At 31.7% G+C, this 16,215-nt stretch overlaps 1 protein-coding gene across 1 annotated transcript; it reads right to left on the bottom strand.

The window, feature by feature from the left end:
• Window positions 1-9,404: 9,404 nt before the first annotated feature.
• On the bottom strand, window positions 9,405-15,928 carry LOC132272566 (pathogen-related protein-like). Its single transcript, XM_059773691.1, has 5 exons — window positions 15,665-15,928; window positions 10,728-10,895; window positions 10,155-10,230; window positions 9,758-10,059; window positions 9,405-9,635 (listed from the first exon to the last, which is right to left on the bottom strand). Exons 1-5 carry the CDS (start codon window positions 15,926-15,928, stop codon window positions 9,486-9,488), a joined length of 960 nt encoding a protein of 319 aa, XP_059629674.1. The 3' UTR covers window positions 9,405-9,485.
• Window positions 15,929-16,215: the final 287 nt, after the last annotated feature.

Below are 16,215 nucleotides of genomic sequence, written 5' to 3'. Positions count from 1 at the left end.
GAAATTTGAGTAAATTGTGATGAGAGCTCTTGATGTCATTGCTACATCTAGGGTTTTGGGGTGTGAGGGAGAGGAGGGGTATAGAGCTCTTGCTTCCATCATTAAAGGGTTTTAGGGTACTGATATGCGTTACAAATTATACGTAGTACTTTAGGCACCTCCATTACCATTATAAAATAAAATGTCAAAAAAGGCCATGGTTGTGTTTTATCAGTTTTTACTCTTTTTTGTTTTATGTTTATCTTTTTGTGTTTTATGTTTATCTTATTTGGCATTGTTTATCTACTGTTTACAAATGCTTTTATTTTGAAAAATTGTCTTACGTATTTGATAATCATTTAAAAGGTTTTCAATAGTTATCAAATTTAATTTAGTATAATTTTAAAATTTTAAAACTTCGTGAAATTAAATATTTTAGGTAATTCATTTTCATTAGATAATTTTTTATTTTTATTTTTTATAAATACAATTATACCATCATATTAAAGGATCTTATTGTAAATTTTGCAATAAAGTGTCTAAAAATATTTGTTACCAAATAAATTAAAAAAATATTATTAATTATGAAAAGTACTTATTATATAATGTGTCATCAAAAACCTAATTGACAGTTACTTTTTATATTCCAATAGCAATCCTAAACGGGCTCCCGATTAGTAACTTCAGATTCTTCCCTACTCTTTATATTTTCAAAATTTAAGAAGCCGATTATGTTTGGGGGAGCTTTTTGAATTTAAAATTCCTTCTATTCTAAAGGGTTTTGAAGAATGCCTTTCGATATACAAATTTAAAAGAAAAAGGTTGTTTGGTGGATGCAATAGATCAAATTTCTTCTACAATTACCATAATTTTAAATTGACAATTTTATCCTGAACATCTACCCTTAAAAAAAAATTCAGGAAGATTTTGGAGAATAGTACAAACCTGTTAGCAATTGAATTGGCATATAGCAAGAATGAAGAAAATGAAAAACTGGAAAATAAATAAATAAATAAAGTGGTGAAGTACAACTTGATAAATAGAAGATCTATCTACTATAAAATCACCTTTTATTCCCGAAATTCTTCTCTGGAGATTGTTGGCAAACCGTCTTTATATGACAAGAAAATGATGGATGATACAATTAGCAAGTGTAAGATAATTCATAGAGAGAGAAATACAAGTTAAGAGAGATTAGGGTTTTCAAAAGTAGATATTGAGAATTAAAAATTTAAGGTTAACCTACCGGTAAAAATTTAGCAGTATATTTGAAGAACTGCAACCTATCTAGAATTCTTAGAAAAATAGTTAAAATAGGAAAAATATCAAAGTATTGGAATTTGGATGAGAGTAGAAGACTCTCAGAATCTCTAGTCATTCTGGTTTAACTATGGAGTAATATAGATCGACTAGTTTCAAGGAATATAAAGGGGCAAACTTGTCTATAAAATTTGTTACTTAAAATTAGTCTGGCTTCTCGATGAATGAGTTTTAAAAGTAAGTATTCCTAGCTTTGCTTGAACGGCCTTTTTAAGACTTTTGTGTTTGCTAGAATTCCTTTTTTATTATTTCACCAAACATCAACATTTTTTAAGAAAGGCGTTCATGGGCTTGGAACCCGTTTCAAGCCTTTAGGAAGCTCCCCAAACAGACACTTTATCTTTTCAAAATTTAAGAAGCTGATTATAAATTTAAATGCAAAATCAATTTTATTTTTATTCATATCATTTGTTAATACTTTTTCAGTTGTCATATTCGTGTGAAGACAAATATGAAGTCAATTGCATGACAATAAAAAGGCTCAACCTCTTATCACCCAAAAATAAATAAATTAATTAAAAACTATCAGACTTAAAACTTTAGCGAGAATAAATTAATTTATTTGGATTGACAAGAATATTTGGTCAGTGGTTGTATCGACATGGACAAGATCTTCCATTTGGATTCAATGGATAGACATGTCTTGTTCATGAGCGTGTATATTTTGTCTTGGTGGACGATTTTGAATCAAAGCTACTAGGTGAATAAAGAATACAAGGTTTAGGGTTTGGTGGAAAAGAGAAAAGGCAAGGAGCCATGAAAGGAAGGAAGCATTGGGGTGAGAAAAGGAAATCACGATATATTAAGGAAAAACAGGAAAGAGAAAAGAGAGATCTAAAAAAGTTTAATTGGGGTTTATTTTGTCATTTTAATTTAATAAAACAATGGAGGGAACGTCAAAGTATTTTTTTTTGGAGCGCCAATATCACCCCATTAGTTATTGTATTAATTGCTCCGGTTAAAGTACTAGCATGCAAGTAAGAAAGTATCTTTTTTGGTGGTAACTATTGTTGTGTATCCACGTTAACACTACGACATGATTAAGCTTTTCTCCTCCATTGCACCTCTTGCTATAGCAGGTCTAATGAGCATCTCACGGTAGAATAGATATTGGGTTTATTGGGCGCGTCATGTCATTAGCAGGGCGGAGGGAGCACATGTCTAAGAAGGGCACAAGCTTCTCCTGAAATTCTAATTTTTTATATTATTATATGCATATATTTTTAAAAGTTCAATTATGCCACCCCTTACAAAAAAAAAAAAAATTTCACACAAATTAGTGACTGGGTCGATTTTGTCACTCACCCACCAAATCCCAACGAATTACTGTTTTCGGGAAGTGTCATATATATAATATAAAATATATTGTTTTGTATTTTTACAAAATCCAAAAGGTTAAAATTGTATAACCAAAAAGTCAGTACAGAAGGTGACCATTGGACAGAGTAAAAGCAAGGGAATCATAAGCACAGAACAAGGAATCATTTAAATAAACCCATTATCTAAAAATTAGTCACAACCTATAACAAATTTGCGTTGCTAAAAACCAAATGCATCTCCTCCGGTGGTGCCTTTATTCAGGCAACGCAGAGCTTGGGAGAAGCTCGGGCTTGTGCATCTAAAAGTGTCTGAATAAAGGCACTCTCTGCAATCAAAGAATTATTTATGTGTTAGATATTTTTGTTTAGTGAGAAGATTGATCTATGTTTGCTGTGAATTTTTTTTTTAATGTGAACAGTACATATTTGTTGTGTTAAGTGGAACTTTTTTTTTCTTTTTTTCTTTTTTCCTATCAATTACACTATGCCACTTCTGAAAGACAATCCTGGCTCCGTCCCTAGTCATTAGTGTACCCACTCAATTATAATGCGCTATTACAAAAAAGTTGGCCAACTTATTTATAAAATTATTGATAACAAGATAATATGTCATATTTTATACACTAATGAACATGCATAACATGCCTGGAACACTCCATATTTATCCTAGTTTTGCCATGTTATAACCAAGTCAGCAAATAAAAGAGAATTTTTAACTAAATAAACTTGATTTGATAGAAGAAAGCACCACAAGTATGAAAAAAAATTTATTACTCTAATTGTGTTAGTGAAATGTTACCAGCAATCGATTAGATACTGACATGTAGTAATATGACCAATTAAAATAAAATATTTTTAATTATGTGACAGAATACAATCGATTGATGAGTCGAAGTATTAAATGTGCAACAAAGTCTTTCTCTACAAATACAGGATTTAGTTTCCATACTTAATCGGTGCACCTAAAAATCCACATGCATCTCTTGTTCATGCACAATTTTCAAGGCCGCCCATGCAAGTGTGCAACTTAATAAATGGTTGAAGTATTGGGATTGGATACCAAGTTACATACGAGAATAGATATTGCAAGGTTTAACTACTCAAAGGTCTCTTCCTCCAATCCAAGTTAAGCACGTAGGAAAATTCAGACGACAAATTTCAGCTACTTGAAAAAAAAAAATAAAAAAAAAATAAAAAAATAATCATTATTTATAAATGAAAAAATAGTTAATTTCTAATTAAAAAAAATATAATTACTAGATAAAGTTTTAGAAAGAGCAAGTTCAAAGTCTATAAATGCCATTGTTCAAAGTTCAATCCAGAAGATCAAATGCTTAAACACTAGAATAAAAATGATATGAATGCTACTAAATTATGTAGAAAAACTTATGACAAAGGAGAAATAGGAAATAGAATAGAATCATATTTGAATGCCTTATCACTTGGGTCTTGTGCCCATATTTATATCTGTATGAAGAGATTTTTTTGGAAACGTTATTGATCTTCTTCTTAAATATGTATAATAATTCCTAATTTGTTGCTTTGGCGTTATTTTCAACAGTGGTGATCAAGACTTTTTGTATCGGGCTTTGTGGGCTTGATATTGTTATTGGGCTCATGCAGTGTTTGGAGCGTTCTTTTCGGCCCTTGTGCTGATTTATTTGGTTTGGATTTCTTTATTCCGGCCCGGTTCTTTGGGCTAACCTTCTTACTTGGTTAGGTACACGTGGAGCTTTATTAGTGGTGGGGAAATTTCCCTCCACACTTTGCCCCAGTTCCTTTTATGAACCAAGTTCGTGTAAGGAATTGTAATTGATTTTGGAAGTGGAGAGGTTTTTTGTTGGTGTTAATGCTCATTGTTGTGAGATTTATATATACCACTCACAAGTGCACGAATCTTTGCAGATAGGATTTACTTGTAAGGATGTCGTACCCAAGGGACTTGTGTAAAATAAGTTTGTCAATAAATTTTTTAAATTCCAAATTAACTTGAAAGTATTGTGATGATTAATTCTAAATTAACTAATTCGAAAATAAAATAAAGAACAATAATTAAAAATGATGTAGAAAATAAAGAGAGAAAACTAGGGGAATGACTTCACCACTAACATCGCACCACCAGTTAATTGTATCAATTTATTGGAGATATTTCATATAACATGCACAGGGAGTTAATCATGGCTACAAGCACATATTAATTCAGTTAGAAAATAATATGATTTAAAGTTAAGCATAGACTATCTTCAATTGGTATAAACTATCTACCTATCTACTTTACTCTAGGGTGTAGCATGGTCTATCTTTTCTAGGCATAATCTATCAAATCTCTAACATTATATTTAGAGAAATACCATTGTGTAATCATCCCATTCACAACTAAAAGAAGTGAATGAGTTATGTTCAATCACAAGATTAAAATATCTAAGACAAGATAAAAAAATATTTGTAGTTGAATTAAAACTCTAAAACCGATTCTTATTGAAAATTCAATTAAAAACCCTGTAGATTACACAATCATGCACAATAAAAATTGTTCTTCAATAATTAAATACAATCAAACCGGTGTGCTAAGCTAGGGCTACATCACAACCTTAGTAAAACGTTTAGCTAAGCATGACTGGAGTTGAATTCTTCATAGTTGAGGAAGACATTTTCACCGCCATAGATCGATCTCTTCTTTCTTCTGAATGCTCCTTTCTGATCTCAGCCTCAAGCTCCTCTGTATGATGCTTCAATGTTGTAGAGGACTCCCTTTAAATAATAAAAGATCAGCCCTAAAGTTCATTTTTTCATATAAAAGACATACATAGAAGTTCTGTCAAATAAGGACTCCAAAATTCGTACAGACTTCCCGGCTAATTTTGACAAGGTAAACAGCTGTTTTAGGGAATCCTCGTGAAATACAAAATTGTAGCACTTCGAATTTCCTTTAAACTATCGTGAGAATTTATCCGTTTTGACACTCGAGGAGAGAGATATAGCCAGATTTCCAACACAGGTTCAACTTACCAACTTTGGCGAAAGTTTCCTTTTTGGAGAAGGATTTTTCCTTTTTTTCTTCTTTCCATTCTTATCAACTTGTAGCTTCTTTTGGATTATTTTCTAAGTATAATTAGACTTGGATCTTCAACATTGCTCGGTCAATGTCATCTGTTAAAGCTTAGAATCATTGGTTTTGACTGATTTTACAATTAAAGCCCCTGAAATAAATAAAAATAATAAAACAATATAAAATCACAAATAAACTATTATTAAGAGAATAAAATATGCAAATAAAGGGGCTAAAATGTGTAACATTCAGCGCCTGACACTCATCATTGCCATTTTGGAATCCCATATCTTGGGTATCATGATGCTGCCTCTTCCGTGCACGCCTTATGCCTATATATATACCAATTTGGCATCATGAGGGTATGTACTTGCAAAAATCTTCGTCTTGAAATTTTCATCTGCGATCTTCCCGGTCTCCTCCCGTTATTAAGGTCAGTCTCATTCTTCTTTGCTTTTCTTTAGTTTTTGTTCTTAATTTCCCTATATTTGTTCCATCCTTCCACCATGAGTCAAAAGAGCAGTGATCGTACCCCTAGTGCTAGGATATCTGATTCCGTGTTGAAGACGCTGGAGATTAGTGTGAATACACCAAGTTCTGTTGAGGGTCCTATAATCCTTCTCGTGTTCATAGTGGAGAGAAATTCCATTTTTGTCCTTCAATTGAGGAAAAAGAATAGGGTTCCTCGCAATATAAGTTAGGAAAAAGAATAAGGTTCCTCACGATGTTTCCCTAGAGGAATACCCTCATGATTTAAATTTTGCATTGGTGAGGGTTTGGGGGATGATGAGATGCTCTTCTTTGCTGGTCATCTGTTCACCTATAGATTTCCCCAAAATCCCTTCTATCTTCAGGTCTTTTCTGTTCTGAATTTTGCTCCTCTTCAAGTGAACCCTAACTTCTTATGTATTCTTTTTTGCCTTCTAGCTTTGAACTGAACCTTAGGGTTGTGTAACGACCCAAACCTAGGGATCCGTATAGCTAACAAGGTCCTTACATGAAGCCGAGGTCACAAATCGGTACTATGGTCATTTTACGTCATTACGAGGGTTCTAGAGTCCATAAGCGTATAACGGTAATTTATCGTGGCCAAATAATGGTTTAAATCCCAAAAGGGCAAAATTGTCATTTCGCACATTCATTAAAGTTTCTAACTCATCAGGGGTAAAACAGTCATTTTACTTTATTTAATATATTCAGGCCAAACAAGGGCAAAATGGGTATTCAGTACAATTATAAAGGTTCTAGGGTTCCTGAGGGCATTTCGGTCATTTAGCATGTCAATCATGGATGGGACCTAAAAAAGGTAAAATAGTCATTTACTAATGTCATTCCATGATTAGGGTGAACTCCAGGGGTAATTAGGTAATTATACTAAAGTCTGGGTCAAAGTTAAAATACTAGTTCAACTAACGAGCTGCATAAAATCATATAACTGGTTAGATGATACCGTCAAGACCAACTGGTTGATTACTTTAGGTCATGTAACCGATTACAATAAATCATCTTGCCAGTTACTTGGCTTGGGCAGGGAATGTGTAGATTTGGACCGGTTACATGGATCATCTAACCGGTTACTTGGCTTACGCCAAAAAAATGAATTTTTTAATTTCCTCGAAATCATTTCTAACCCAATCCCAACACAATCTAACATGGTAAATGGCCCATATATGAAATCAAACACATAAATTCACCAAGAAACATTATACTTACATCAAAGTAAAGTTTTTATACATCCTTTGAAGATCAAAACATATTTGTTTGTCATACACAAATCCACAAGAATTTATTACAAAATAAGGCCGCTATGGCCACGATTACATAAATTTACAAAATGACAATTTGTATCATTTCCGAATTCCTAAAAATGTTAATAATAATTATATATATATATATATATATATATATTATAATTTTTCATAATATTTAAATAATAATACTATAATATATGGTATACTTAGAAAAACACATCATCCCCCATATACTATGCACATTTTAGGGCTTAGCAATGGTATACACAGAATCAACATAATCAATTTGCCATAAAATAGTTGTTCAAATCTTTTGGGTAAGCCGGTGATGTTAATGATAATTGAGGACTGTTTAATCAAATTTATTACATGTATATATATTTTAAAAAATAGTTGTTCAAATCTTTTGGTTAAGCTGGTGATGTTGATGATAATTGAGGACTGTGTGATCAAATTTATTACATGTATATATAAAGAATCATTTGATTGTGGGATAATCAAATGTTCGATGGAGAAAAATCTCAATCAAAAAACAAAATAAAAAAATAAAAAATTTAAGAAACTTTTCGTAGAAATTTACATATAATAACATAGCAGAATGGATGATGGCAATTAAATGTGTTAGACTAACGAAGATTCGACATAGTCAAATCGGCCTGAATTGTCAACATTTTCGAAATTTAGTGTGGCAAAATTCGATACAGCTTGTTAACATAATGACTAAAAATTTTATGTTGATCTTATTCACATCCGTGTTATAACCGTATTAATTCATTTAATCTGTTTAAATAATCGTGTTGTATTTGTGATGTGGAGTTCAATCATTTAATCTGATTAAACTCATTTAATTAATCGTGTCATAATCGTCTTAGGAAACTCCGATTAACCCATGAGGTATTTTAACTCAATTACTATGAATATTTTTATTATTTCAATAAAAATCGAATATAAATTTTGTATTTAGCCTTTTCAATTTTTTTTTTTTTTTTTCTCTCTCTCTCTCTCTCTCTCTAATTGTATTGTCCAATTATTCCGCATCCATTATCTAAATTAGTTCATTATATTTTATACTTAAAGTAAATAAATCGATTACAAACTCATTTGTTAAATAGGTTACAAAGGTCGCGTCTATTATTCATTTAATAAATATACCGTATTTGTGTCGAGAGTTTCTATTACTATTATTAAATAGGATTGTGTTTGAATTAATTTACTTAGCAGAACACTCATAAATTGACATGATATAATTTTAATCCGACAAGATGAATTGCCACCCATAATAAAAGTTATTGTTTGAACATAAAAAATGAAATATATTAATCAAATATTTTTCCACCCTACATGCTTGACTGATCGATCTCTATTAATCTATGGGCGGATTCAGGAATTGTCAATGAGTTAATATTTTTTTTTAGGTAAACTAATACTTTAATAATAATAATAATTTTTTTTTCTTTTTTTTTTTTTTTTTTTGGGCCCGTGTGAAAATTGACTATAATAAAATATTAAAAAAATAAAAAGTTTTGGGGTGGGCTAAAGCCCACCCGTGCCCACCCTAGATACGCCCTATGCATAGAGGAAGACAAATTCAAATTTAAAACGGGACATTCCACCAATTCCATGGCTTTCTTGCCGCCCTCCAAGAAAGTCATATATATAGGGGTGGGTGGATTCTTGGAGGGCGATACGCCCTATGCATAGAGGAAGACAAATTCAAATTTAAAACGGGACATTCCACCAATTCCATGGCTTTCTTGCCGCCCTCCAAGAAAGTCATATGATTTTTGGAGGGCGGCAAGAAAGTCATTATATATATATATATATATATATATATAGTGCTTAAACTAGTAATGATGCATTTGTTTGACACCAAATGATAGAGGCTTAAGTTATTACTTATTGCTATCATTAAAAAAAGTTGTCAATTCATCTGAACTTTGAATGACATTATTAGCTTATTGCAAGTATGAAAGGGCAGGTCTGTATGTTCATTCCTAGCACCAACTTCAAGGGAGAGAGGTTTTACATGGGATCATAGGAGTTGTGGAAGTTCACCCATACATACAGCTACCCTGTATTTTTCAAGAAAGGGCAGTTTGAAGAAATCGCATCTGCAGAAACACTATCAGAGCTTGCACCACCCTTCATTAGACCACCAAGCAATTCTCCACGATCAAAAAACAACTCAACCTTCACGATCTTCGATTCTTCATCCAACTATTTAATTCAAAACAAAATACAATCACAATTCAAATCCAAGTGACCTATATATATGAGTTTAAAGTAGTTGAATAAAAGGAAAAGAAGAAAAAGAGAGAGGTTTGTTTAAACATACATACCTCAAAGATACCCATCCCATAAAACTCTACCAACTCCCCAGTAGGGGAGTGTCCTTTAAAAGGACCCTCCATGAAACCCCAGTGCCTAAACTTGTACACAATCACCCGTGGACCGGAGTAAACTTGTAGAACCTCTAGAGCAAACCCTCGTGGAAACGTTGTCGTGAAAGCACGGTGAGATGAGTCTGCAGTTTCTTCAGCTGGGTTGTAACCCCGGAGCTTCTCTGGCAGCGCGGTCTGCAGGAGCGCGTTGTAGCCTCCCCCAAGCTTCTTCTTTTCCTCTAAAGTTAGAGCTTTCCTTCCTGAAAATCATGTATATATAAACAGTAAACAGCACTAGAATTCTGATTAAATCAGACAAGTAATTAGTAGGATAGACAAAATGATTTCAAATTACCATTGATGCTAGAAGTATAATTCTTTGGGTTGATTGTTTTGAAGTCATCCAAACGCGACTTATGGACAAGGTTGTTAAAATCGGGATTCTATGCAGAATCGTTTTGAGTTCCGTAGAATCAGAATCGCAGAATCGGATCATGAATCATAATATTCTACCAAATTGTGAAAAAACAATTAAAACTAACTTTTTAAATAATAAGATCTGTAAAATATAATCAAAATAAGGCCAAAACACACAATATTACATATCCATGAGTCCACAAATCTCAAATCTTAACAATATTCCAAAGTCTAAATATAAATGAAAGAAAATGTAACTCAAAATAACATAGAGTTCTAACTCATCCATCTCTAAATTTAGAAACTAAAATTACATATCCATAAAGTCATCATTGAACTCTTCATCATCACCATCTTCCTCATTAGCACCATCAATGGGATTTAATGGCTCCATGTCTTCATTATCATCAATTGCATAAATTTCCTCAACTATAAAGCATAAAGAAAGAAAGAAAATTAATATAATTTAATAATTTATACAATATTATAATAAAAGTTTAAAGTTTAAGTTCTTACGTGTCTTAGTCATCCTTTTTACTTCATCTTCCTCATTGGTATCATCTTCTTGAACTTTGTCATCAAGAACCCTCAACCATTTAGTTTTTGTTGGAAGAACCGGATCCTCTTTTTCGGTAATCCATTCATCATCGAAAGAAACATCAGAAGAAACAAATTGGTTCTACGACGGCTTGTCTTTTCACGTGCCTCTCCCTCAATTTTATGTTATACATAACAAATACCAAATCATTCAATTTTTTTTGTTGCAACCGATTTTTCCTTTTTGAATGCACCTAAATATATTGCCAATGAGGTTAAAACTTAAAATTAAACTATGACATTATTAAAATTTTGGAACTATGCATTATTTGATAATTTACCATCTCAAAGGCACTCCAGTTCCTTTCACATCCCAAACAGCTACATGTTAAACTCAATATTCTAATGGTAAACCGCTTTAACTCGGGGCACTCATCACCAAATGAATTCTAATTGTAAACCGCTTTAACTTGGGGCACTCAACCACAGACAACTTGTAATGTTTACAGGACATCCTTTTTTTTTTATTTTTTTTTCTTACTACTATTTAATTAAATAGCTAAATTCAAATTCCCTGGTAAGCTATTCCAGTTCTTCTTCCATATACTTAGTACCAAATAATTATGAAATGATTTTATCAAATTTAATTTATTATTCCCACCTGTTATATAAACCTAATATTATGTATAGTTGAATAGTTCCAATTTTTTATGTGGGTTACAGTCTTTCTTTGTGTGTATTATTTATTCATATATCAGTCTTTCTTTGTAACTGTGAGTGAGAATTCATGTGGGTTTGTGCAAGTGAAAGATAATGGAATTTGAGTAGGAAAAAAAAAATGAAGAGAGAGAGAGAGAGAGAGAGAGAGAGTTCAGAGTCTTATAAAGATGTGATTTTATTTGTAGCAGGAGAGATGGCAACAACTTTTGGATGTCCTTTTACATTGTCACAGTGGAAGGAACTCAAGACACAATCAATGATTTACAAATATATAATGGCCTCTGTATTTGAATGAAATATGTTACTATTTAATGTTTATATGACAGCCTTTCTGGTGTAGCTATTTAATTACTTATTGCTACTAGTTTCAATTCAAATTTGGTTCTGTAATTTTAACAACAATATCAGATAGATCAAAATATTATTTGGCTTCAAAATTTGTAAAAATTAATGCAGTATTTGTGATTCCGCTGGCTAAAATTTCATGAAATTAAAGGGTGTCAAGGTTGATAAGATTTTCTGGACGAAGATTTGGAGAAGAATTATAGAATAGCAATCAGTAATCACCCACTCACTGTATCCATGATTCCATACTAAAAAAAAAGAGGGAGAAAAATAATTCTTAGTATAGAACATACCTGACCGAGCAGCCGAACCTGCTGCTATATGGAATGGATCCGATCTGCTCTATAGAGGCCTCTGCACTGCCGCCTCCTCTCAGTCCTCACTCCTCACTCTTGAGTCTTGACTTCCCGTTTCTAAGTCTATAATAGAGTAGGGTTTTCTGTTTTGGTTTTGTTACTTTATATTTTATAATTTATAAAATAAATAATAAAACATATAATTTGGTAAGTTTTGGGCCAGACCTGCCCAAACAACTAATACAATTAAGGCCCAAAGACCAAATATTATAAAGGCCAGCCCAAAGGCCCCAAACACCCATTTTTGGTAGAATCGGTAGAATCATATAGAATCGTATGATTCTACCAACGATTCTACCGATTCTACCCCTAATTCTACCAATTGAGCAATTCTGCTGCGATTTGAGTTGATTTTGAGTTCTGAGTCGTAGAATCGTGCGATTCTACGACTTAGAATCGCGATTTTGATAACTATTCATTTAATGGAGAAAATAAGAGCTTGGTATATATGATGAACCTAAAATTTTGTGACATAGAATAGCTCATTTATATGCACACATATATAAGCCAAACACCACCTAACATGATCAGAAATAGTCTTGGTTCATACTAATCAAAGTTGGTCAAAATTTTCAAGATAAATTGTCTAAATTGCTTTAAGGTGATGACAAACAAAACACAGCAATTAATTTCAAAGTCTGATCTGTCTGCCAACTTTGTATTGAAAAATTACTGAGCCTTTCATATATTAATCAAAGTGTTATGTGTGTGGGATCCACATAGATGCAATCTTTGAACCTTACATCATCAATGACAATCCTTCGGAGGGTTAGCAAGTTTGTTATCTCGGCTTACATTGGAAGTTCATCCTTGCGACTATTATATATCCATCATCATTGTACTCCAAAAGATACAAAAGATGCAGTAAATGAATTAGATTACATTGCTTTCTTTTAGATATCTATATTTCTCTATCTTTACATATACGCTATGAAAGTGTCTATAACATATAAAATTACAATATGTTTATTGGGGTAAACGAAAGTTTTTAAAACTTTACGAGGGATTTTTAAATAAAGATCTTGATTTATGTGTAGAGACAAATTTTATACATGAAAAACATGATGATTTATTCAATTAGAAATAGAAAACTTACATCAAGGTTTGAGTAAACCTTAGATCTCTCCTCTAAAGTGAATGTTCTCACTTATTGTAACTCCCTTTACTAGATGTCTCTTCCTTGGATCTCCATCTTGTTAATAATGATCTTGTCTTTAGGAATTACCTATAAACCTCCATGAATAACCTTGGAGAGCTAAGCTTGTGGGAGCCTCCATCAGATGAGAACACTAACCTTAAAATTCTAGAGAGAGAAAAATATTTTATTTTCTTCCAAAATTATTGCACAAAGGCATAACCTAAAATATACATGGACCCCATGTATATATAGGCAAAATAAAATAATAATTGAAGTTAATAAATTTTTCTCAATCTCTAAAATTAACGTGATATCTCAAATCTAATGGGTCTCCAATATCAAGTTGGGCTATGTGTGAGAATTCTTTGAGTTGATTATTTTATTGGCTACAATGAATTAATAATTAGCCCTATTCATTATACTATGGACCCAATTCAATTAATTTATAAATTAATTTCTACTCTACTAAAAGAAATTAATTGAACTCCAATTAAATAATAAATAACCTCTAAGTCAATGTTGTATTTTGACCCATCTATGCATAGTTAGTTACTTTATAAATAAAGCCATCAATCTGACTACTAAATTAATATATTTATTTTTGGTACCTTTGATTATTTCCGGCTTGATCACGATAAAACATTTGTTTGACAAAAATAATAATATAAATAAATAAATATATAAAAAATCATTTTGTCTAAAAACACACGAAGGCCTTCAAATTTACTTTGTAATCAACCATAATCAATACAAAATAAATAAAATTAACATTGATGCAAATATTGAAAATATAACCCTTTAACTATTAATTATATAATTATTCAAAGTGCTGGTCTATGAATTTCGAAGATTCCGTCGAACAAATCAAAGTAATTACTAATTAATAAAAAAGTATACATTTTTATCATGCTTAAGAATCAAATGCCATAACAGTGATAACGAGCAATTGCATACGACGGCTCTCGCAATATATCTCAACCTAATACGGATCTAGTTTAAGTCTTAATTGATAATGAGTCCATCCATAATTACCGACTATAAACTATTTATGATTACTATTTATGTCCATGTATTGATTACCATCACATACATATATAAATATCTCTTGCAATCAAGTGGACAATATCAATTCCATAATGAATCGAAACATAATACATTGACTTCATCAATTTTATAAAGCTAAAATATTTCAGATATGTTAGGAATGTATGTCACTTTAATCTAAATAGGAATTTGCTATGCCAGAGTATATAAATTCTAACAACGTTATCATCACAACTCTCTAACCACCTGTGACTTGAATAAGAAACTTTATTTCCCTTTTTCTATCTCAACTATATATCTCTTTTCTGATATTAGTTTTGATAGATTATTAGGTTTGCTTACTTTACTGAAGAAAATAGTATTTCTTACTTCAAAGGGTAAGAAAATCTTATTTATTTATTATTGTTATGAATTAAGTTGTCCAGTTAAGTGATATATGTGCTCACACTATAGTCAGTTTTACCACCTTTATTATTTAATGATTTATTAACTATGGTCGGTTTTACTATTTTTTATTATTTATTAATTATGGTCGGTTTTACTGCCTTTAGTATTTAATGATTAATTAACCATGGTCGGTTTTACCGCCTTTATTATTTATTTATGGTCGGTTTTGTCGCTTTTATTATTTAATAATTTATGACCGATTTTTTCACCATTATTGTTTTATAATTTATTTACTATCGCTGGTTTTATGTTGTTGTTTCACTTAATGCTATTTTATTGTTAAAATATATGTTTATTTTTATAATATGTTAAATTGTGTTTTAATATTATTGTTACACTAGTTATTCTAAAATGTCAAACTTGACCAAGTTGGAATTCGTGACCTTGGACATTTCTGGCAAAAATTATTTATCTTGGATTCTGGATGCTCAGATCCATTTAGATGCTATGAGTCTTGGAAACACAATTAAAGAAGAAAATGATGCATTATTATAAGATAAAGCGAAGGTCATGATTTTCCTTCGTCGCCATATTAGCGAGGAGGTAACAATTGAATACCTTACTGAAAAAGATCCACTGAGTTTGTGAAATTTTTTGAAAGAAAGATATGATCATCAAAAAATAGTTATGCTCCCAAAAGCTCGGGCTGATTGGCAACAACTATGGTTATAAGATTTTAAAATTGTGGCTGAATACAACTCTGTCCTATTTAAAATCAGCTCTACTTGCGTGGTGATACCATCACTTATGAACTTATGTTGGAAAAAACATACACCACATTTCACGTCTCAAATATACTCTTAGAACAACAATACCAAGAGTGTAGATTTGAAAAATATTCAGAGCTAATATCATGTTTACTTGTGGCTGAGCAAAATAACGAGTTTTTATTAAGAAACCACCAGTCCCATCCAACTGGATCGACACCGATCCCTGAAACATATGTTGCCTCATCTCGTGGACGTGGTAATAGACATGGTCATGGTTATAGAAATGGCTATAATAATGAATATGGTCGTGGTAAGAATAACTACCATAATAACGAATATGGTCATGGTAAAAAGCACTCTTATTATCATAAAGGATATCAATCCTCAAACTTTTGCAATCAGAGAACCGCACCATATCCCTAAAAGAGAGATTATAATGAAATGAAACAACTAAAAGGGAAGGGTTTGACTCAACCTTCCATGGCACATGAAAATACTTGTTATCGGTTTGGAATGATAGGGTATTGGCAAAGCATTTGTCGTACGCCTAAGCATTTGGCTGAACTTTACCAAGCATGTGATACCCCCTAATTTCGGAACACGGGTTGATCAGATCCGAGTACAAAATCAGGAAATATCAGCCAATCAATTAATAATAAGCAAGCATAGAATACAAAAGGAATAATAAATAAATAATAAATA

Source organism: Cornus florida, unplaced genomic scaffold (genome assembly GCF_030987335.1).
Source record: "Cornus florida cultivar Cherokee Brave unplaced genomic scaffold, ASM3098733v1 CherokeeBrave_3.0.0_Hap2_Chr09, whole genome shotgun sequence".
NCBI classification, from domain to species: Eukaryota; Viridiplantae; Streptophyta; class Magnoliopsida; order Cornales; family Cornaceae; genus Cornus; species Cornus florida.
The sequence above is the reverse complement of the archived record's forward strand: the minus strand, read 5'-3'. Positions and strand labels throughout refer to the sequence as shown.

Bases quoted from the DNA above. Each gene is read 5' to 3' on its own strand.
- LOC132272566 (XM_059773691.1), bottom strand. From the start codon at position 15,928: ATGGTGCGGTTCTCTGATTGCAAAAGTTTGAGGATTGATATCCTTTAT. The intron at 10,231-10,727 runs AACTTAAACTTT...AATCCCGATTTT, and splicing joins GGATGACTAAGACACGTAAG to AACAACCTTGTCCATAAGTC. The intron at 9,636-9,757 runs GTATGTATGTTT...TGAATTAAATAG, and splicing joins ATGGGATGGGTATCTTTGAG to TTGGATGAAGAATCGAAGAT.